This window comes from Podarcis pityusensis (assembly GCF_964106645.2).
Source record: "Podarcis pityusensis genome assembly, chromosome: 17".
Taxonomy (NCBI): Eukaryota; Metazoa; Chordata; class Lepidosauria; order Squamata; family Lacertidae; genus Podarcis; species Podarcis pityusensis.
Genome location: NC_138042.1, coordinates 13,639,750 through 13,663,157, shown reverse-complemented (window position 1 = coordinate 13,663,157; position 23,408 = coordinate 13,639,750). Strand labels below are relative to the sequence as shown.

At 43.1% G+C, this 23,408-nt stretch overlaps 1 protein-coding gene across 1 annotated transcript in view; it reads left to right on the top strand.

The window, feature by feature from the left end:
• KANK1 (KN motif and ankyrin repeat domains 1) overlaps positions 1-15,088 on the top strand; it is a 118,545-nt gene extending 103,457 nt beyond the window's left edge. Inside the window, exons 6-12 of the mRNA XM_080987711.1 lie at positions 260-484; positions 3,341-3,428; positions 6,492-6,711; positions 8,372-8,514; positions 10,824-11,024; positions 11,750-11,848; positions 13,656-15,088. Coding sequence (XP_080843837.1) covers positions 260-484; positions 3,341-3,428; positions 6,492-6,711; positions 8,372-8,514; positions 10,824-11,024; positions 11,750-11,848; positions 13,656-13,721 — 1,042 coding nt within the window. The 3' untranslated portion in view covers positions 13,722-15,088. The remainder of the gene's footprint in view (positions 1-259; positions 485-3,340; positions 3,429-6,491; positions 6,712-8,371; positions 8,515-10,823; positions 11,025-11,749; positions 11,849-13,655) is intronic.
• Positions 15,089-23,408: the final 8,320 nt, after the last annotated feature.

Below are 23,408 nucleotides of genomic sequence, written 5' to 3'. Positions count from 1 at the left end.
CCCTACCATTCTGGTGCTTGATTTCTCCTCTACTAGACAGTGCTTTACTACAAATCTTCACTTTTGAGCCTTTTGGAGAGAAGCCACCAGACTTTTCTGGACATAGTTTATTCCTCCTCCATAAATGTAATCTGTGAACAACTGGGATCTCGCAGCTACTTAAGTGAAATGAAATAAGCGACATTTTTAATAAGCTGCTTATTAAATGAAATGAATTTATACGCAGCATCGATAGACAACTGAATTTTGTCATGTGTAGGTATGAAACAACATCGAGTGACGATTCCAGTTCAGAAGAGAGTTCGTCATCTGAGTCAGATGATGAGTGTGTCGGGAACGAATATGCTCAAATTGAAGAGAATGGGAGTTTGCTTGCGGTGGAAGGACAGCAGGAGATAAAAACTGGAGATGTTAAGTCTGCCAGGGTGGAAGAAATGGTGGAGGTTCAAGAGGCAGAGATGGAGAAAGTGGAAATCCGTGAGAGGTACCGTTGTCATTTACGCATTCTAAAATGTTATGTGTCTAGGGAAACTAGACCCCAATTCTGACCATTGGTAGTTGTCTACAGCCTAAGCTTTGGGGGCCAAGTTGAACATAAGACTTATTTTCGGAACCCGGAAGCTAATTCCTGCTTTGTGTTTTGCTTAATATTCAGAGCAGCAGTCACTGCAATCTCTTTTTATATTTCTGAGGAATTTTCAAAGCATTATTTGAAGAGAGAGCCAGTGTGGTGTAGTGGTTAAGAGCGGTAGACTTGTAATCTGGTGAACTGGGTTCGCGTCTCCGCTCTTCCACATGCAGCTGCTGGGTGACCTTGGGCCAGTCACACTTCTCTGAAGTCTCTCAGCCTCACTCACCTCACAGAGTGTTTGTTGTGGAGGAGGAAGGGAAAGGAGAATGTTAGCCACTTTGAGACTCCTTAAGGGGAGTGAAAGGCGGGATATCAAATCCAAAATAATAATTTCACTTCTCTGTACTTTCAAGTTGCTGTATCTGGAATTTATACCAGTTGTACATCTCTTATTTCCCCCTCCCCATAAGACCTGTTCCCCAGTACAATAAAAAAGAGGGGTCAACCAGGGATACCTCAAGCCCCCTTGTAAGTCCTTCCAATTTCTTTTATAGACCTGTTAAAATCATGTACTTTTTAAGGATATTTAATCTACCTGGTCATTGGACAAAGGGCAGATAGGAGGACTACACAGCTGCCTCCATCCAAAACTGTGTTCATAGCCACAAGATTCTTCCTCTTCTAACGCTGGCTCCTAGGTTTCCTGTGTAATTCCTCCTTCTGAAGTCTGGATATGTCTACTAATCTTTCTAGACTGAGAAATATGCTGAGTGTGGTCTATTAAACCCAAACTCTATGAATGTTAAGTTGCTGTCCCACAATTTGTTTGCACCTCTAATAAATAGGATTCAAACACACACTGTGCTTTGCATTGTAGGCAGTACTGTATGTGTTTTTATTATTTCTTACATAATGAATAAACTTAAGCGAGAAATATCGTTTACAAATGAGAGCCAAAATGAAACACCCGTTGAGTTGGGGGGGAAACATTGCTAACATGTAGAGTTAAGAGTGTGTCAAGAGACTTAAATAAATGGCAGAAATGGTAGCACAATAATGGCAGAAATCAAAGGTTGATATTTCAGTAGCCATCAAACAATGCATATTTATTTAGTGATGAGTGCCGTTTAATCAGATGCCACTCAATAATGTTTGCATCATTACTATTAATTAAACATCCACCGCTTGATTAGATGGCATAATTCAAATGTATTGCAGTTTAGAATCATAAAGCTGGAAATAATAGATGATTGCTCCAGGATAATTGACAATCCTGTCCTTCGTGACACAAACATCCTTTGCAAATTAGTCTCTGGCACGATTGTACAATGGCGACCTGAATGACTTCAAGTGCATCTTGCCAGAGATGCTTGCAACGTAACATAATATGTCATGGCATGACCGTGGCTCTAGGGTAGAGCAGCTGTTTTCCATTCAGAAGGTCGCAGGTTCGATCCCTGGTGTCTCCAAGTAGAGCTGTCTCAGTTCCTGGAGAGCTGTTGACAGTCAGCGAAGACAATATTGAACTAGATGAATTAAAGGTCTGACTCAGTACAGTGGAACCTTGGTTCTCGAACTTAATCCGATCCAGGAGTCTGTTTGACTCCCGAAACGGTTCGAAAACCAAGGCATGGCTTCCGATTGGCTGCATGAGCTCCCTGCACTCAAGTCACGTCGGACATTTGGCCTTGGAAAAACATTCTCAAACCGGAAAACTTACTTCCGGGTTTGCAGCGTTTGGGAGCCGATTTGTTCAGCAATTAAGCCGTTCGGGAACCAAGGTTCCACTGTGCAAGGCAGCTTCCCATGTTCATAAGTAACATACATTGAAGCAAGCCATCCATAGGTTCAGGCAGCCAGATTTCTTGTTGCATTGGAGGGGTCTTCACACGTATTGCACGATAGCTCCTGTATCTACCTGCTTGACTTCAGTCCTCTAAACAGTGACGCTGCATAAGGACTTTCAAGTACGAAGGCTTTGTACACACCTGCTGATTCTATACAGCCTTTACCAGTGCTTTTTTTTCTGGGGGGACGCATACCCCTAAACCTTTTGTGAATCTAAGTTTGGCCTCGTTGAGGGGCAATATTTCAATATTAGGAAAATGAGAGTACAGTGGTACCTCAGGTTAAGTACTTAATTCGTTCCAGAGGTCCGTACTTAACCTGAAACTGTTCTTAACCTGAAGCACCACTTTAGTTAATGAGGCCTCCTGCTGCTGCTGCGCCACCGGACCACAATTTCTGTTCTCATCCTGAAGCAAAGTTCTTAACCCGAGGTAATATTTCTGGGTTAGCGAAGTCTGTAACCTGAAGAGTATGTAACCTGAAGAGTATGTAACCCGAGGTACCACTGTACTCATATATATATATATATATATACACACACACACACACACACACACACACACACGTGTGTGTGTGTGTGTGTGTGTGTGTGTGTGTGTAAAAAGCACTGGCCTTTACACTAATTGGAGGGGCTTTAAGAGGTTGGGGAGATATTTTAGGCATTGATCTTTGAGGATACTTTTCGGAAGTTTAGAATAAAATGCGTAAGGCATCTTACCACCTTCCTTGATATAAAGTCAGTTCATGCCACTGTTCTTCTTTCTCAGAGTACCTCCACTGTCTTCTGCTGCCCTAAAAAATTCCAAATTGCAGCAGTTGATAAAAAGCATCCTATTTTTTCATCCCCTCCCCCCCCCGCTCCAAACACAAATGCCAGAAAGTGTGTCGTCTAAACATAACCTCTTTTTTCCCCTCCTTCAGATATGAATTGAGTGAAAAGATGCTGTCTGCCTGCCATCTTCTTAAAGGCAGCATCGATGATCCAAAGGCTATGCTCAGCAAAGAGATAGTAAGTCCAGTGCTATTTGAAAATTAAATATGCTCTCATTACTTGCCACATTAAAATCTGAGTTGCCTAAGAGAAGTGGTTAGCTACTTATTTCATGGAGCTGTCTGTATGCCAAGACATCACTGCCTTGATTGCTGCAGCTTGCCGGATCCTGCTCAGATGAAGCAAAAATTAAAAAGGCCCATAAAAGGGAAATTTCCCTGGAAATAGCAGGTTGCATTTCCTGCTTCCTGCAGCAAAGCTATCCATGTAGACCTGGTTACAGGTAGGTAGCTGTGTTGGTCTGCCGTAGTCGAAGCAAAATAAAAAAATTCCTTCCAGTAGCACCTTAGAGACCAACTAAGTTAGTTATTGGTATGAGCTTTCATGTGCATGCACACTTCTTCAGATACAGTGGTACCTCGGGTTAAGTACTTAATTTGTTCCGGAGGTCCATTCTTAACCTGAAACGGTTCTTAACCTGAAGCACCACTTTAGCTAATGGGGCCTCCTGCTGCTGCCGCACTGCCGGGGCACGGTTTCTGTTCTCATCCTGAAGCAAAGTTCTTAACTTGAAGCACTATTTCTGGGTTAGCGGTGTCTTTAACCTGAAGCGTATGTAACCTGAAGCGTATGTAACCCGAGGTACCGCTGTACTGAAGAAGTAGACCTGCTTAATCTACTGTGGACACTCGAGGGACCATGGTAGAATGAAGGTAGCCACATCTGTGTGCCAAAATGACCAGGCATGCTGAAACCCAAGCATTCCTTCCCTTCAATAAGAGTGATGGAGGCTTGAATCTAACTTCAGTCCCATCCAAAAAGACTTCAGCCCACTTACCTTCCCAAACATCATTGTGCCACTAGTTAATGCAGCTATTAATAGAAGGAAAGCATTTTTTAAAAGGCTTGTTTTAAAGCCCCATGAAGCATCCTCAAGCTGCTGAAAGCAGAACTACCATTCACTTAGTCATGCTTCTGATCTTGGCAGCCCTAACACGTTTGGGAAAGTACACAGGATAGGAAGTTTGCATTCCTCTTGATTATGAAAGTATAAAGTTTGTGTTCCAATGTGGAATGTACTCCAGCTCTAGCCAAACACCGGAAGAAATTCTTTCCATCTCTCCATTTTTGAAGTTGGGCTGAAGTATATGATCTGTGCCACGCAGACCAGCAGATCAAGGCCGATGGGCCAATACTTGCCCTTCAGCCTCAGGTGTCCCCAGATAACCTGCATTGTCTCTGAGCTTTCCGGCAGGCTTTCCTTCACACTGTTTATACTAGGGGTCAGCAAAAAATTTTAGCCACGGGCCAGTGCACTGTCCCTCAGACCTTGTGGTGGTCTGGGGAAGCGGTACTGGGGGGGGGGAGCTGGAAGAAGAGGCAAGGGGGGGCAAATAGTCCTCCCCACCAGCCGCTGTGCTTACCTTCCCAGGGGCTGCCGCCATCGCTATTCCTGCTTCTCGTGTGTAGGCAGAGTGAGCTTCATTCTCTGGCCGAGGGCGGCGATGGAGGGAAGATGAGCGGCGCGAAAGGGCTGGCTTCAGAGAGGGGCTGCTTAAAATGGCACCCAGCCAGCTCAGCCCAGCCCCCTTCCTCCTCTCGTCAGGGCGGGGAGAAGCCAGGAGTAATAATATAATAATAATAATTTATTAGTTATACCCCGCCCATCTGGCTGGGTTTCCCCAGCCACTCTGGGCGGCTTCCAACAAAATATTAAAATACCGTAATGCATCAAACATTAAAAGCTTCCCTAAACAGGGCTTCCTTCAGATGTCTTCTAAAAGTCTGGTAGTTGTTCTCTTTGACATCTGGTGGGAGGGCGTTCCACAGGGCGGGCACCACCACCGAGAAGGCCCTCTGCCTGGTTCCCTGTAACCTCACTTCTCGCAGGGAGGGAACCGCCAGAAGGCCCTCGGAGCTGGACCTCAGTGTCCAGGCAGAACAATGGGGATAGAGACGCTCCTTCAGATATACTGGGAGGGAGGTAGGAGGTGCTGCCGCAGTGTGTGGGGAGGGGGATGGAATGGCGCAGCCCGAACCAACAGAATCCCCACGCCGATCCACGGACAGTCTGCGGGCCGGATCCTGAAGGCAATTGGGCCTGACCTGGCCCGTGGGCCTTCGTTTGCCGACCCCTGGTTTATGGCATCATTTTAGTGAAAAACTATGTTGAGTGTATACACACAGATGAACATGTATGCAAATGCCACCTTAGAGATAATTAGTATTTCTGGAGGGCTCGTAGCCAATAAAGCTCAATTTATGTCAATCCTGACTCAAGAGCCAGATTTTCTGGGTTAAAGGACATTCCAGTCGCACATCTGCCCTGCTGGCTACCTTTCTTCTGTGTCACACAGTATTAGTTCGTATTGCACACTAGAGCTTCTACTCCATCCTATGTTAAAAGTATGGCTTTTGTCCATGGTCACCAGATTTTGCTGAAGTAGTTGAGCACTCCCTAGAGACATATGGCCTGTGGTTGTCTATTGCCCTGGTCCCGCTTTTAGCACCAATAAAAGCAATGCAGTGTTAAAAAAGAAAAGCAAACCCAAGTATCCTCACAATTTAAGAATTTCAAATTATGGGCAAATGCCTGGGCAAATGGGGCTGTTCTCAAATGTTACATAAATGTTAATGATCCGGGGGGGGGGGGTGAATCTCACCAAGGATGGTTTTCTTTTCTTGACAAGAGAAGAGGAGGCTCCTTGCATGCATTCTCGGTTTTCCATGCTTTTTTGTCAACCACCAAAACACACTCTTTATCCTCCAAATGTCCATGAACATACTTATTTCAAAATTGTTGCAGGAGGCAGGTAAAAGTCAAGCCCTGTTAAAGCAGAGGCTGACACTTTGTGCTTTTTTTCTAAGTGTTTTGTGTGGCTAAAGTACTACAGAAGCCAGAAAAAGAGTCAACAACAACAACAATAATAATAATAATAATAATAATGTGGTGGCCTAGGAATTTTTGCCAACTTTTGATTTAAAGGAGAAGCCTACTTTTCCTGTAATTTCAGTACTGGACAGAAACCGCTTGCAAATACAGGCATCCTTCTGAAAAACTTTTTTGTGTGTCTTTGGCAGAGATTTTGTTTAAACACCATCCAGCACGAGTGGTTCCGTGTATCCAGCCAAAAGTCGGCTGTTCCTGCAATGGTTGGAGACTACATCGCTGCTTTTCTGGAGGTTTCTCCTGCAGTCCTCAGATATATCATCAACATGGCGGATGGCAATGGCAACACAGCTCTCCATTACAGCGTCTCCCACTCGAACTTTGAAATTGTGAAGCTGCTTTTAGATGCAAGTAAGTTGGCTGTTCTGAAATGTTTGTGTGATCTCCGTGCAGAGCACTGGGTCCCTCTCCAGAAGAATGTCAGATAAAAGTCCTGGCACGTGACGGGTGCATCACAACATCAGCATTTAATATTTCTATAATTTGTGCCACCACTCCTTAAGCACCGACTGATCTCTAGCATCTTAATTCCCAGCAAGCAGCTGCAGATAACTACCTCCTGAAGCCACCTGTCCCTTCTTTCCAGTTCAGACCTAGGTTACTAGAGCTCTCATTAGTGGATGAATGTTGCTTCAATAAGGGCTGCAATTGAAAACTGCCTTTCATCATTCTGCATACAATTAAATGAGCTTGTAATGGTATGAACAGCTCAGACCAGGTTGCCTTATAAGACAACTTGCCAGAACTGGATGCTGATGAACACCTGGTGTCTTAGTTGGGAAGTTCTGAAATCAAAAGTTTCTACAACACTCTTTGAGGGATAATTTCCCATATTTGAATCTTTGAGGGATAATTTCCCATATATTTGAACCTGTGGAGTCCTGGAAGTTTCAGAGGCAAGAGGCCTATTGAATTAAAATTTGGATTGCTTTAATATAGTGTATATAGTGTATGATTATTTTGTAACCTCAAGGTTAATTAGATTTTTTTATTTTTAACTGTTTGCATTTGAATGTTTCCATTTAAATGTTTATTGAAAACTGCACCTTTTAAAGAATATTCTCTGCAGTGGAAACTGGCTTAAAACTGTAGTTTACAGTTCTCTACAAATATTGGCTTAATCTGCTGCTATGATTTCAGGGAATGCATGCTTTTTGCTTCAGTGTCTATTCTTGTCCCAATGTCGCATGTGAATATTTATCTTGGAAACAGCAGCCAATAAATTTGAAGTTTGTGTGACTAGTCATCTTATAGAAATATGTGCAATCCGTCTGTCCACATTTTAAAAAAAAAATCGAATCAGCACATCCAAGACTTCCTAGGTAGCAAGTTTGAAGGCCTTCAGAGCTCCTTTTAGAGACTCTTGGGCAAAGATAATAAACTGGTGTGCTAGGCAAAAGCAGTAGCTTCCTTGACGCTAGGAATTTGCTTCCTCGCTTTTGGCAGTTCCTCAGGGGACCTGAATGCATTTGAACCCACACAAATGCTGTTCAGTGAAGAAAGCCATTTAACCGGCAAGTCATGTCTGAAAGCTTTGGAAATGTAAAAAGTGTTCCTTAATGACTATACTGTGGTGTAAAGTTGCAGGGGGAACAGTGCAGACACTTTTATATATTTCGGCCACTATTTCACTGTTTTGTGTGATGTTTCCTGTCGTAAATCCGAAGCTTTATCCCTGCATACCTGAAACTCTGGCAGAAGCTGGTAATGTCCACCTGCAGTTCTGTTCATAGAATTTTTGAACAATTGCCTTCAAGCTAACTGCCTTAGCAGTCACATGAAATGTGGCTTTGTGCCCTCTCTCTCCTATAATGCATACAATAACGAGAGTTGTTTGCTTTACTTGGCTCAAGAACCACGCTTGCCTCCTTTGGAAGTCCTTCTGAATCATCTTCATTATGTAAGCAATTGCTGAACTTCCAGAAGGGCTGCTCTAGTAACAGACGATTCAGTTCTTTTGCACAATTGCATCCAACTTTCTCAAGAGACGGTCTCTTCCTCCCCTCTGCAGATGTCTGCAATGTAAATCACCAGAACAAGGCTGGCTATACCCCCATTATGCTGGCTGCTCTTGCAGCTGTAGACGCGGAGAAAGAAATGAGAATCGTGGAAGAGCTCTTTGCCTGTGGAGATGTGAACGCTAAAGCAAGCCAGGTTGGTGCCGCTGAATTCAGCCTTCATTGCGCAACGATAGACGTTCAGGCTCAATCCGCCTCTTAGTGTTTCTTTCCACGTCACTTCACTAGATCACTTAAAACAAGCTACCGCTTCTTATTTTTGCTTTGCTACCCCATGCAAACTGCAATTTCCTGGCATATTTTGCTGGCCAGGCACTAGAGTCTGCCTGCCTGCCTCCCTGGGCAACAGATTTATGCTCCCACAGTGGGACTTTCCTCTCCTCCCTCTTGTAGCCACAGAGCAGATTTTGGTGGGTGCAAAGGGAAATCCCACTGTGGGAGTCCCATTATGCAATGTTGGTTGCTGCCCGTTATAACCCATTACTAGTAAATTCTGTGAGTAATGCAAAATGCCAGAACCCAACCAGACCCTCTTTTGATCTATGCATTTGCATTTTTAATAGGATTTTGGTAAAAGGTGTAAGCATTAAATGCAAATTACTACCCCCCCCACCTGCAAACATAAGTAAATTACTTCATGCTTGTGTGTTGTGCTTCGCATTTTTGTGTTTCTACTATTGAAGTTGAGCCTACGTGGATGTATTTGTATCTGCAATTGTATTAACTGTTTTAATATGTGTGCAATAGTTTTAAATACGTTTTGATCGTATTGTGAAGTCACTTTGAGTTGCCTCATAGGACACAGGTCCTAAATAAATAAATAATATACACATACACAGTCAACATTTTCCCCTAGACCTGAATCTATTACAGTAACTTAGAATGAAGAGAGGTGTAATATCATCTGCAGTGGGGCGAAGCCAGCTTTCAATCAGTTTGCACATATAAAAACAGTTAAAACAATTACACATCTAATACAGATAACAACTGGGATAAAAAAATCTTCCCTTGTTGAAAAAGGAACATCTTCAACAGGTGCTGAAACGCTGCCCAGAGTGACTGGGGCAACACAGTCAGGTGGGTGGGGTACAAATGATGATGATGATGATGATGATGTTATTAGAGATGGTTATATTGTAATAAGAGAGAGTTCTGGAGAGGACATGCTGCCCCACTAAAGGCCTGGTGCTAACACTGTACAGAACAGACCTCCTGGTGAGAAGGCACCTGTAGGAGGATTAGCTGGGTATATAGATGCATAGACGTCAGTATTCTGTTTTGTAAGACTGTATAATAACGGACAGAGTTTCTTCTTCTTTGGCAATCCCTTGTAGCTGAGTGAGATTGTCTTCCATAAACACAGTTTTAAAAGTGAGTCCGTAAGTGACTGTGGAGGCCAATTCTGGATCCACATGTCCTTCCACAGTGGGGACATACCGTATTTTTCGCCCCATAGGGCGCACCGGTCCATAGGACGCACCTAGTTTTTTTGGGGGGGAAATAAGGGGAAAAAATTATTTCCCCCCCCCCAAGCGCGGGGCTGGGGTGGGGGAAGCCCGAGCTTCCCCCAACCCCAGTTCCCAGAACAGGCTGCTATCCGCAAGCCGTGGGAAAGCTGCACGACTTCGCACAGCTCTCCCACTGCTTGCCGAGAGCTGCACAAAGCCCGAAGCCTGGGGGGCGCTGAGCTCAGCGCCCCCCAGGGTTCTGGGTGCAGGCAGCTCTCTGCAAGCGGTGGGAGAGCTTCCTGAAGCCTGGAGAGCGAGAGGGGTAGGTGCGCACCGACCCCCCTCGCTCTCCAGGCTTCAGCGAAAGCCTGCATTCGCCCCATAGGACGCACACACATTTCCCCTTCATTTTTGGAGGGGAAAAGTGTGTCCTATAGGGCAAAAAATACGGTAGGTTTCCAGGCAGGGGTTGATCACGGTGTGGATTTGCCATGCATGCCTTCCACTTAGTGTGTTTCTCCCTTTCATCCCGAGTTTGAGCGTCTTCAAAGCCCATGACACCTTTGGTAAAGGCTGTTCTCCAGTTGGAGCACTCGCAGGCCAGTGTTTCCCAATTGTTGGTGTTCATACTACATTTTTTAAAAATTTGCCTTGAGAGAGTCTTTAAACCTCCTTTGTTGACCACCAGCATTACGCTTTCCGTTTTTAAGTTCGGAATAGAATAGTTGCTTTGGAAGACGATCATCAGGCATCCTCACAACATGACCAGTCCAACAAAGTTGATGTTGAAGAATCATTCCTTTGACACTGGTGATCTTTGCTTCTTCCAGTACACTGGCATTAGTTCGCCTTTCTTCCCAAGTGATGTGTAAAATGTTTCAGAGACACTGTTGATGGAATCTTTCGAGGAGTTGGACCAAGTTTGATCTGGGTATGACTCCACTATGCTAATCTGTGCTCCAGGAAACGTGTATCATTTTTGTTCTCCTGCATTCAGGCTGGCCAAACTGCTCTCATGCTTGCTGTGAGCCATGGGCGAATAGATATGGTGAAAGCTCTGCTGGCTTGTGGCGCAGATGTCAACATCCAGGATGACGAGGGCTCCACGGCTTTGATGTGCGCTAGCGAACATGGACACGTGGAAATAGTCAAACTTCTGCTGGCTCAGCCAGGATGCAATGGCACGCTGGAGGATAATGTGAGTTGCCATCAGAGGCCTGCTGCAGAGGGGGAGGAGGGTCAAATCAGCCCCCAACTGGTGGCGGCTGGAGGAGGAGGAGCCACCGGCCATTGAAGCCGCATTGCCACCATGTTCAGCTCCACCCCCAACGCCCTGAAGTCTACCCCCCTCCATCGCCTTTGCAAGCTGGCACCTCTGGCTGTGTCATTATATCTTGAAGTCTTTATAAGGCAATATAGCACCCTGTGATTCTGACAACGGTGGGGTTTTTTGTTTTTGTGTCAAGATTACACATGTAGGGAAGTCGTAAAGAGAAACCTGCCCTCTGGGAGTGTCTGAAATTTAAGAATGTGGTTAATTTAACTGGAACTATCACAGCCAATTCTAAGATTTGATGAACATTTTATCACCCCATTTCTCTTCCTCTGGGCAATATAATGTTCAGCTTCCTAAAATGGTCACCAAATTACTTGGTGTTCTTGTGGTCCCAGTGTTCTTATAATAATCCTGCTCCCTCGTTGAGAAGACCCCCCTGACCATTGCATTGCCTCACAAAACAGAAACACAAATCTTGCCAATTATAATAAATGTTTTTGAAACTTACTCTATATGGTTTTGGCTGGCTGAATGACAGGACTTGCATTTTGCTCTCTTTCAACATTCAAAGGCTGTTGCACTTTTAAGAAAGTTCTAGATGGACATATGCACATTATTTCCCTCTCTCTCTCTCTCTTTCTTTTAAGGATGGCAGTACGGCACTTTCGATAGCCCTGGAGGCAGGGCACAAGGATATAGCTGTTCTTCTCTATGCTCACGTGAACTTTTCCAAAACACAGTCCCCGGTGAGTTACATGGTTACATTCCACACATAATTCTTTGGTTTATGTGGTCAGGGTTGGCAAAAGGATTTTTGAGTCTTCGTCCAAGTCAGTGCCGACTCTCAAAGTTTAGAAACTTAACCAGTAGTGATCTTGGTATGTCTCTCCCACTTTAGCCTTCTGCTTGGTGTCACTGTAGCTGCTATTCTTCATTTCAGTATTTTTTTCTTCTTGTGATGGTTGGAATTTTTCTGCCATGGTTGCTGGAACAAGATCTTTATTAAAAGATACACTGATGAGAAAGGTGTGCCCCATTGCAGGTACTAATATATTGTGCAGTTTGAAGCAACTGGAAGCATAAGAACTGACTCCTTTTGGAAGAAACCATTGTCCAGGCCCATTAGATATTATTCCAACTTTTACTTGCAGAACTTTCTTCAAAGCATAACAAAAACTTCAAATGATACATCCAAAATATCCATACAGTGTCTTGTTTTGTCCAGCACAGGCTCAGCATCTTAGAAAATGTGAAATAATCCAAACAGACCTAGAAGCAGAGGTCTGTCTCTCCCTGCAGCCTGCCTTAGGCTTTTTATATGCAGAGCTTCATTTACATCCTCGCTCCACAGAGTTTGAGAGAAAGAAAATGGCCGCCACTCTTACAAGATGGCGAGTTTGCAACTCAATACCTTTGTCACCTGATCAAATGTTACATTCAGTTTAGAGCAAGCAGAAAACAACAGTTAGCTAATTATCAACCCATTAAGAAGCCCAGGAACCACTTAGAAAGCCAATGTTGCCAATACACATTTAGCCATTTTCCTTTTTAAACCTTCATTAATACTCAGACATTTTCCCATTTCTGAGTGAATTAAACCAATTATACTTAACATGCCCACACCCACCTCCAGTGTTGGATAGTCTGGTCTCCAGGGTGGAGGTTGTGTCACTTTCCCGATCCAGGGTACTCATACTCCCATTTTTGCTATAAAAATCCACCATTGTTCCTGTTTCTTGCTGTTTTTCTTTCTATCTGCTATGATGGCTTCAATCGAAAAATGATGTCCTGTGGCCACTGTCTCATGAAAGCCATGTTCTTTCACTGCTTCATGTGGGAATGTTCAGGGAGACAGGAGAGGATATATTGTTTATTAATATCCTTCCTAACTTGCACTAGCAAGTTCCTTTACTTAGCAGAGTTTTACATTTCCCTTTTAAACGCACAGTGGATAGCTGGTTGCAGGCTTGTGTAAGCCTCTCACTATTAGGTTCCTGGTAAGTTCCCTTATATCCCTCTTAAAAGAATAAACACGCCACAATCTTGTATAAAGTATATAAAAGAAGTTTACTCACATTCAGTTCACAGTTGGATCCCTGAAGGCAGACTTAGTTACAAAGTATATGCATGTGGATCAATCACATATGGAGATAATCTCTAGCTAAAAAGCTGCTCCAAAGACGGAGGAAGTCAAGGAGAGAGAGAGAGAGTGCTGTGTGCCTTGTCCTTTTTGTTACCTGGACAGGTAAGGTCACACCCACCTCTAGTCACATGCAAAGGAAGTGTGTCCCAGCCAGGAGGAAACAGGAAGTTTTCTACTGGCTGGACCAAATATTCCCCTACACGTCCACTCTAGGAAAACAAGGAATGTTGTACTTGACTGCTACTTAGGTATCACATCCCACACTTCAGAACTGTACTGAAGTTGATGGAGCTGCACCTATCTTTGCGCCAATAAAAGTATTCGGTAAGCTTTAAACTAGGGTCAGTGGCTTTCTATGGCCACCTTAATTATTTCCCGTCTTTAACAGTCGTCTCCTTTTTCTTTTCTAGGGCACCCCGAGGCTTGGAAGAAAGCCATCTCCTGGTCCTACACATAGAGGCACATTTGATTGCTAATGCACATGTATCTGTAAACTCTCATGTCACCTCTCCCAAGCTGCTAGCGTTTACTGTTTTACAGTGACAGATATTGAATGTAATCGTCTTGTGCCTGAGCTCACCAGCAAACTGAAAGCAAACGCCTAGAGCTAAAGACAAAGAAGGATCAACAGGAAGAAAAGTCGGGATAGCACCTTTCCTAACAAAATCACCTAGGATCCGTGTACATAGCGTGACCATGGTCATGTGTGTGCGCCTGCTCACCACATGGACTGGGCAGACTTCCCCATGCCAGTGCAGGATCTTACAGGTTTACAGTGAGGTTTAGGGAAGTGTCTGATAACAGGGCAAGTTGCTGGACACAAAGGACGCTGTTAGCGAGATAATTGCCGTAGCTACCATACTTTTCTGTGTAAAAGACAAGCTCTTTTTTTTATTCAAAAAGTATGTTAAAAATTTGGGGGTGTCTTATACATGGATAGTGCATCAGGGCGACGTGTGATAGGTTGCTCAACAACTTTGGGCTACCCCCCCCCCAAAAAAAAACCTTAACAACTATGGGAAATCCTCTCCAAAAAAAAAGGTCAACAACCATTTTCTTAATTAGGAGTCCCCAAAAATAGGAGGCTTCTTATACACGGGGGTGTGTTATATCCAGAAAAATACGGTATTTTCATGCAGCCTTTGTGTGGCATCTGTAGCCCTTTGAGTCTTCCTAGAGCCCACATTTTCAGCCTCTAGGAAATGGTATGATGTTTTTGTTGCAGAATATATCTTCTGTTACTTTGCGTACAGTTTTTAAGCTATCTGTTCAGTTATGACTGTACTCCCCCTTAATGCACCTCTGGACAAATCTTGTTAGCTTTTTTTAAGGTATGTTCTTTACAGATATTTATATTTGCTAATGTTGTTGGCAAGAACTCTTTTATTATAAATGTCATTCCAAAACGGTTTTGAGTGTGTTCATGCTTATTTTAAAAAAAGTGGCAATTGATTATGCTGTCAGCTCTTTGGAATCTCAGCTGGTGGGTTGATGGCTTAACAGTGGAAGATGGGTCTGAAACTTGCTAAATAAACTGTTGCTGCCGATTTGTATAGCTTTTATATCAAATATTAAGTCAGTATTTTTGACACTTTTTATTCCATTGTAATTAAAATAATACATTACACAATTGTTAACTAGATTTTATTAACTGTTATATACATGATCCCTGAGATATATTGGAAGATATGTTCATCTCTAATGAAATCAAAGGTAGTTCTGGGCACGTATATATGGAAAGCTATTTCTCTGTCATGTTCACTTCAGTCATGTGCATTTTAATGTTTGAAGTGCCTTAGACTCTTGCCATATTTTCAAAATAAAGTTTCCTTATGCTATTTTATTCCTGACTTTTGTTGTTTTATGGAATTGGAAAAGCAATGATTTGGGGCTGCTTTTTACTCGCCCTTTGCTTTTCATGTGTTTTAATAGCACACTAACCTCTTGAGAGCTGGAAACTTGAATTGCAAGGGAACTTGAATGAAATAAAACTTATCTTCTAAGAAGTTTCTTGAAGACGTAGCATTGATCTTCTGGAAATAACTGGGCTTATTTAACACCTGATTAAAAATAAAAGTTTGGCTTTGCACTATGTTAAGGTGCATTTAGCAGCCTGAACATATTTTCACGGCTCTGTGAAAATTCAACACAAAGCAAAGAGGAGCACCACCACTGTGGGCAGGGCAGAAATGGTACTCAAAAGTGATGGCTGTTTTTGTATTACAGTGGTACCTCGGGTTACATACGCTTCAGGTTACATACGCTTCAGGTTACATACGCTTCAGGTTACAGACTCCGCTAACCCAGAAATAGTGCTTCAGGTTAAGAACTTTGCTTCAGGATAAGAACAGAAATCGGGTTCCAGTGGCGCGGCAGCAGCAGGAGGCCCCATTAGCTAAAGTGGTGCTTCAGGTTAAGAACAGTTTCAGGTTAAGAACGGACCTCCGGAACAAATTAAGTACTTAACCCAAGGTACCACTGTATTTAGCAGTGCCACTGAAGATACAACCTAAAATACTGAAGCAAATAAATAAATATCTGTCAACTAAGGGGTAATGAAAAGAAATAGTCATAAAATGATGATATCCAGCTTAGCTATTTTCCTTGTAATAGAACTGGCCGCTACACTTTTATCCAAAACTTTTCTAGGCAGATATAATAAGTACCCTGATTTGGTTGTTTAAAAAGATAATGGCAAAAGGCCTAACCCTGAAATAAAATACCGGTACTCAACAGCAGTTTTTAAAAATACAAGACACAGGACACCAAGCCTACAGTTATGTCAGCAGAACAAGAGAGCCTTGGGGAGAGTATAAAACAGCCCAAAATACTGCCAGGCATATTTGTAAACTGGCTGCTGTGTGACATGCCGGGTGCTGCTTATACCTTCCCTTATTTCTGGTTTGTTAAAACATTCCTGAACATTGGCTGTAGGAGATACTGCTACTGGGGAAATGCCACAACAATTGTTGAAAACAAAAATTATGAGCTCAGCCCTTAAGGCAACCGCAGGCAGCAGAAAGACCTGCCTTCTGCAGTAGAAAAACTTCCAGACCATGGGGAACTCCGAAAAATTAATAAATACAATTTGGACTATAATTTGATCTTTTTATTTTAGTTTTTTTTATTTTAATTGAAGTGTTATGATTGGATATATTAATTGGATGTTTTTTATTGGAAAAATCAATAAAAATGATTTTTTTAAAAAAGAAAAACTTAAGTGTAACATTTTGCACAAAATAGAAATGAGTGGATTCCCAACTAAGTAGCAAAGAAAGAGGAGAGACTTGATCACACAAATCTTACAGGCGTTAAGCTATCGAAGCAATTCTGTAATCTTACCGAATGTTTGCAAGAGAAGGCAAAGCAAAATGCTTGCAACTAAGTAGCAGGAAAGAAGGCCAATATCAGCAAACAAGAATCCCAGAGAAATTCCTTTGTCCAGGAAAGCAGCAAAAGTTTTCTCAGAATGCGGTGAGGGTCATTTTACCCCTCAGAACCTGCGGGCCTCCGGACATGGTGGGACCCAATTCTCATTGGCCCCAGCTAACATGGCCAACGGTCAGAGATTGTGGAGCCACAGCTCAGCAACAGCTGGCGGGCATTAAACCCAGTGAGCAGGTTTAGCTGGTTGCTGACATGCCCTGCCACGTAATAATAATAATAATAATAAATAATAAAATTGTATTTATACCCTACCCTTCCCGGTTCAGAAAACCAGGCTCAGGGCGGCTAACAACAAATTTAAACCACTTAATTGATGCAACAAAAAACAGCATAAAATACAGTATGAAACGTGAATAACAATAAATTCAGAATTCAAAAATCAATTTAGGGGGGAAATCCATCCCATAAACATTAGAAGATCATCAGGGCTAGCTGGCTACGTTAGTCCTATTTGGGCCAGCGTGGAGACCAGGGGAGAATTAGCTCTGGGATCCCAGAGTGGGTAATCTTCATAAAAAGGGAAGGAAGGGGAATAAAAGATCAGGCTCAGTTCAAGTTGAAAGCCAGGCGGAATAGCTCTGTCTTACAGGCCCTGCGCATAGCTGTCAACCGTCCCTTATTTGGTGGGAAACTCCCTTATCCCAGCGCCGTGTCCTGCTGCTGTCCCTTATTGATGATGTCCCTTAAATTTCCCGGGTTTCAAAGGCAGCATCTCCTCTCCCTCCCTCCCTGCCGGCCAGGGAGGAGGAAGGCTCCAACTGTGTTGCTTGGCTGCGTTGCTCACCCAATAAGGAGTCTAAGAACGACTGGGGGGGTGGAGCTTGCATGCCTTGTGCCGATCAAATCGGCCGCGTTGCCTGGGGACTTGCCTTTGCTCAGCGCTTCCCAGCAGAGAAGTGACGGTGGTTTTCCTTGCTGCATCCCCTTTGCCAGGTTGTTGCGCTGTGGGAACCACCGCTTGAGGCTTCGTTTGGCTGCTGGCTGGGCTTTCTGCCTTTGACTCAGAGGGGCTCAGAAGTTGAACATACCTGTGCCCAGAAAGTCCCTTACTTTGGCTGCTGATCCCTTATTTTTGAGGCTGCTTGTCCCTTATTTTCAAATCTGTAAGTTGACAGCTATGGCCCTGCGGAAGGAAGTTAAATCCTGCAGGGTCCTGGTCTCATGGGACAGAGCATTCCACCAGGTCGGAGTCATCACTGAGAAGGCCCTGGCCCTGGTGGTGGATAATCTGACTTCCTTAGGGCCTGGGACCTCTAAACTATTATTATTCATGATGAGTGTGGCCCCCATGGTTCGGAATGTGAGGAAGTGGTCGGATTCTTCCAGTCATTTTGGCAAGGCAATGGAGAGCTGTTGCATGCACACTATGGTAGCTATTCTATGGTAAAAGACTCGCTGTATCCACCCCACACTTGGAGTCATTGTGTGTTAAGGGAGGAAGAATGTCAAACTAGCCCCTCAAAGCCAGTTCAGATTACTTGAAGGTGTAGCTTTCCTGATTGCCCTCGAGCTAAACAGGTGCATGTGCACTCAAGAGTATCTGGAACAGAACCAGCTTTCTATTTTCCGTTTTACTGGGAAGAGTAGTTTTATTTAGAATAGGTTTGTGGCCAGAACCCACTTAGCTGAGCTTCCTGCCATAAGGAAATTGCTAATCATATGGTGGCCTGTTTGCTTATTTAGCATGGCAGCAATTTTCAAGCCCACTGGCAATATAAAAAGCATGGTTATTGCAGATTATAAGGCAGAGACCTTACTTGACCACAGGCCTGCCTACTCATCAGACGAAAGAGATACAGCCCACTTGCTGAACTAACAAGGTTTGCCAGATAACTCTTTTAAAATGGAGGGGCACACCCCAGTGTTGCGGTCAGAAAAGCAGTAGGACTCGATTAAAATATAAGCTATCTGACGATCTGATCTGATCTGGAGCAGCTCACATGAATGTACGCATATACCAAAGCTTTCTCCCCGGCCACACACATCCCTCTGATTTTGAAATTCAGAACAATTATCAGGTCTTGTTGCAATTTTGGTGGTTTCTCTGGAAGTTCACGCAGCAGTGGCGACATTAAGAGGACCTGAAGCCCAGGTGATGGACCACAGATCTCCAGCTTCTCTCCCACCCCCATTCTATTTTTACTTTGGGCTGTGGTCACAACAGCCCCCTTGAGAGTCTATAAAGTAGGTATGGATGAACTGCACTTCTTAAGGCCGCCTTCCAAAAGAGGACTTGCAGGAGCAGTCTGTGTTCTTAAAGAAATTTACATTTTAGAAAAGTATCAAATTTTAGAGAGCCAATGGCGGGGCATAATTATCTTGGTTATCACAGCAGCATACCCACAGGACCAGTCAGCAGTATATATATATGTACCGTATTTTTCGCTCTATAGGACGTACCCGACCATAGGACGCACCTTGTTTTAGAGGGGGAGAACAAGAAAGAAAATTCTCCCCCTCTCTGCTCAGTGCCCCTTCAGCGAAGTGGCAGGAGAAATGGAGCCCCTTCCACAAATCCTATAGAGTGAAAAATACAGTATTTTTAATTAACCAGTTGGTACAGGCACAAAAAATCTCATGGTAATCTCCAAATATCAGAGCGGAAGACCATGAGAGGATTCAGGAATTTTTCCATTTCCTTACAACATTTAAATGACAAATTGTGTGTGTAGAATTTTACGTCTAAAACCCCCCGGGGGGGGGCAGGTCACTCTCACATTATTTTAAAGTGTATGCATTGCAATGCACAGGACTGTGAGACTTCGGACACTGCCTAACTTAGGAAGCTATTTATCAGTTGCTATTTTTATTGACAGGATCTGTCGATGATTTGAGCATGTTTATGATAAGTTATGATCATCTAACTGTTTTTTGGTTTTTTGGGTTTTTTTGCTTTTGCTGTTAGCAGGCCTGAATTTCCTTTTGTGAGAAAGGGTGGAATGGTAAAATGATGACTCTATAAATCTTGATTTCCCAACATTCAGCTAATGAATTATTTTAATGGAAGTCCTGCGCAAGGACATCAACTTGTACAATGGGGCTTTCTACTATCTCCTTCCCCCTGTGTTCCTCAAAACCAGGGTGGATAAAAATCAATGATTAAAAAAAAAAATTTAAATAAAAAACGGGTTTTTTTTATTTAAATCGGATTTTTTAAAATAAAATGCTTTCAGAGGAAAAATCTTTCTAAATATAGTTTTCTGTTTAAGTTACATTATATTCCAAAGGCTATTCATCAGGAAATAAGGATTTGTTTTAAGTTTTTCATGTGTGCTAAAGCTCAGTCTAAGTTGTTTTAATAAAAAAAAACCCCGTTTAGCCACATCAGTTAACAAACATGGATACATATGCTATAATGCTATTGTTTTCGTTAAATAAATTGTTTAAACTGTTATTAAGGAAATGATTATTTTTCTCCTTCCAATAAAGTACAGCAGAAAAGTTGTCGAAATATAAACAGTTAACTTATTAAACCTCACCATAATTTTATAATTATGTCAATGTATTTCTAATAGTATAACCAAATCAGTAATTTTTTATATAACTGTAAAAACTACTCTGAAAAATTTTTATTCCAAAAATGTAACCTTCATCTGGTTGTAAATATTAAGATTATATCAGCAAGAATGAGTCTTTATGTTAAAAAAAAAAAAGATTTAAATCAAGTCTTACTGACTATTGATTAAAATCATGATTTAAATCGATTTGATTTAAATCAAATCCACCCTGCTCAAAAGTGATTTGGGAGAAGAGCATGCATAGGGAGAAGAGAGGGGAATCATTCCACCTGGCAAGTAGAAATGTTTGCCCTGGTGCAATAATCAGGACAGGACACATATGCAAATGTGTGTAATGAGTTTGTTCCTGTGTCCTTTAAGTACCTAGCAATGTCCACTAAGCCGCATGTCAAATGCCTGACGCGCTCCCCCAACTGAGTGTCTTCCAGATGTTTTAGACCACAACTCCCATCATCCCATGTCATAGCTGCCAACCGTCCCTTATTTGGCGGGAAACTCCCTTATCCCAGCACCATGTCCTGCTGCTGTCCCGGATTGATGATGTCCCTTAAATTTCCCGGGTTTCATGCTTGCCCGGCTCGGGAGGGAAGCAGCAGCTCGGGGTCCTCTGCCGCGTGAGATAGCACGCGCACGAGCTGCCGCATCTCCGTCTCTCCTTTTTCCCCCTCGGGGGCGCGTCGTGAGGAGACAGGTGGCAGTGGGCGGGCAGGCAGTCCCTCTCTTGCGAGACTTCTGCCGCGCTGCCTGGGGAAGCCGGAGGCAGCTGAGGAGGCAGCCTGAGAGAGGAGGAAGAGGAGGGGATAGGGAGGGACACAGAAGGGTGGCGCTTCAGCGGCCACTGCGGCGCCGCAACCGCCTCATGCCGGGCTCGCAGGCAAGAGTCTCTCTTCCTCCCTCCCTCTCTCTCAGATGGGGAAGGGCCTATGGAACTCCTCACGCCAGGACGACGGCAGCCCCGACGTGCCTAAACTAAGCAAAATCCCTTATTTTGGCTGCTGGTCCCTTATTTTCAAATCTGTAAGTTGACAGCTATGTCCCATGTTGGCTGGGAGGTGGTTGTCGTTCAAAACATCTGGAGTTATCCAGGCTGGGGAAAGCTGGTCTAACACTTTTTCTTGGCAGATCTCTGTGTAGGTAGCAATTTAGGCTGCAATCCAAATCCTATCTGCTATCTGGTGGGACCATTACCACTTCTGCAGCTTTGCCACATATCCTGGCTATGGTCCTGGCACAACAGTGAAATCAGGATGAACAGTAAAGCCATCAGCTGTTAGCTCTGCGTCTGTTGTTCCAAATATTAATATTATATCAACAAGTTACATAGGAAGTGAGAATGTTTAGCTATCCAGTTTATTCAGCAAATACTGTTTTAATGCAAAATCTTGCGTGTATTTCGTTGCCAATGCTCAGTAACATTTCAGCGTGGAGTAGTAGTTCTCCCAGTTGTAAATAACTTTCATTCAAATACAGTGGTGCCAAATGGGCTGTGTGTTGTTGTTTTTTTAAAAAAATAATTTTTATTGAATGATTTTATGTTACAAAAAACATTACAACCATACTATCACAAAATATAATTGAGAAATAAAGATTACATACATCAGTATTTTGTTTGTTATTTGTTATTTACCGTCTTATTTCCTCCCAAACATTTCATACAAAACACACACCCGCACACAAACAGAAAATAATAATAGTAATGAAAATAAATATTTTCCCCCTTTTATCTTACAAAATCTTTTCTTCCATTTCAATTTTGACTTCCTGTCAAGCCCCTTCACATATGTTTTATCTTACAATTGAATGTACACAAAACAATAAACCTATCTATATAAATTTTCCAATACATTCAGAAAACATAATAAATCCTTAATTGTTATCCACCTTCTTTTACTTCCTTATGTCACTCGAATGCTAGCACGGAGTCAAAACTATTATTGTATTTTTGAACATATCGTCTATAACCATCCCATTTTTCCGCAAATTTTTGCTTTGAGTTTCCTCTGAGTTTGCTAGTCAATTGAAATGGGCTGTGTTTTTGAGACTGCTTTGTTGCAGGGGGTTGATGACCCTTGCGATCCCTTCCAACTCGACAGTTCTGTGAAAGATACTGGATTCATCATTCAGTGGGCAAGCAGTGTCACTCAGTGGACAGAAGAGCTGGCTAGATTCCCTGCTTCAAATCACTGCACAATTACGAGGCTCCCAGGGGTTAACCTTGTGCATCTGCCTAGCTAGCCTACTTTGAAGGGTTGTTGCAAGGAGATCTTTAGAGAAGAGATTGTGGCGTTCTATATATCCTGAAAAGTGCTGTGGAAAGTATATATTCACACACACTATATAATTATATATCTCAAACCTGGCTAAAAATTTATCAAGCCACCAAGGGTTTTATACCACATGTCTCTCTTGAATGGCACAGTGCTGAATTTGAGAAAATAGTCCCAGGTTATGCATAGCGTATTGCTAAAAGATTTCCAAAAGGTTATCACTGAACTTGTAATACTGGAAAACAGGAATGTTCTGGCATATGGTTACCAGATGTCCCCGTTTCCCAGGGACAGTCCTCGGACTTACAAATCTGTCCCAGAACAAAATAATAATAATAATAATAATAATAATAATAATAATAATAATAATTTATTATTTGTACCCCGCCCATCTAGCTGGGTTTCCCCAACCACTCTGGGTGACTTCCACAAAGACCAAAAATACACTAAGATGTCACACATTAAAAACTTCCCTGAACAGGGCTGCCTTCAGATGTCAAGTAGTTGTTTATCTCTTTGACATCTGATGGGATGGTGTTCCACAGGGCGGGTGCCATTACCGAGAAGGCCCTCTGCCTGGTTCCCTGTAGCTTTACTTCTCGCAGTGAGGGAGTCCATCCGCGGAATGTCCCTGGATTTCATTTAATGTCCCCGGATTTATATTTTAAGTGTTGTAGATTTATAAGTAGGGAATGAATGTTGCGTGATTGGTTCAACGGCACAAGACACATCATATGGGGACTTCTGGTGAGGCAAAATGGCAGGCGCCACAGCAGTGAACAGCTCCTGAAGCTAGCCAGAGCCAACTGCGCTACCAGACTGGCTCCAGGCTGTTGAGACTGCCACTGCCGCTGCCACTGCCAAAGGGGAACCGGGGACGCCCGGCGCATCAACTGGGGGAACCGCTGACCACCACCCCCACCACCCCAAT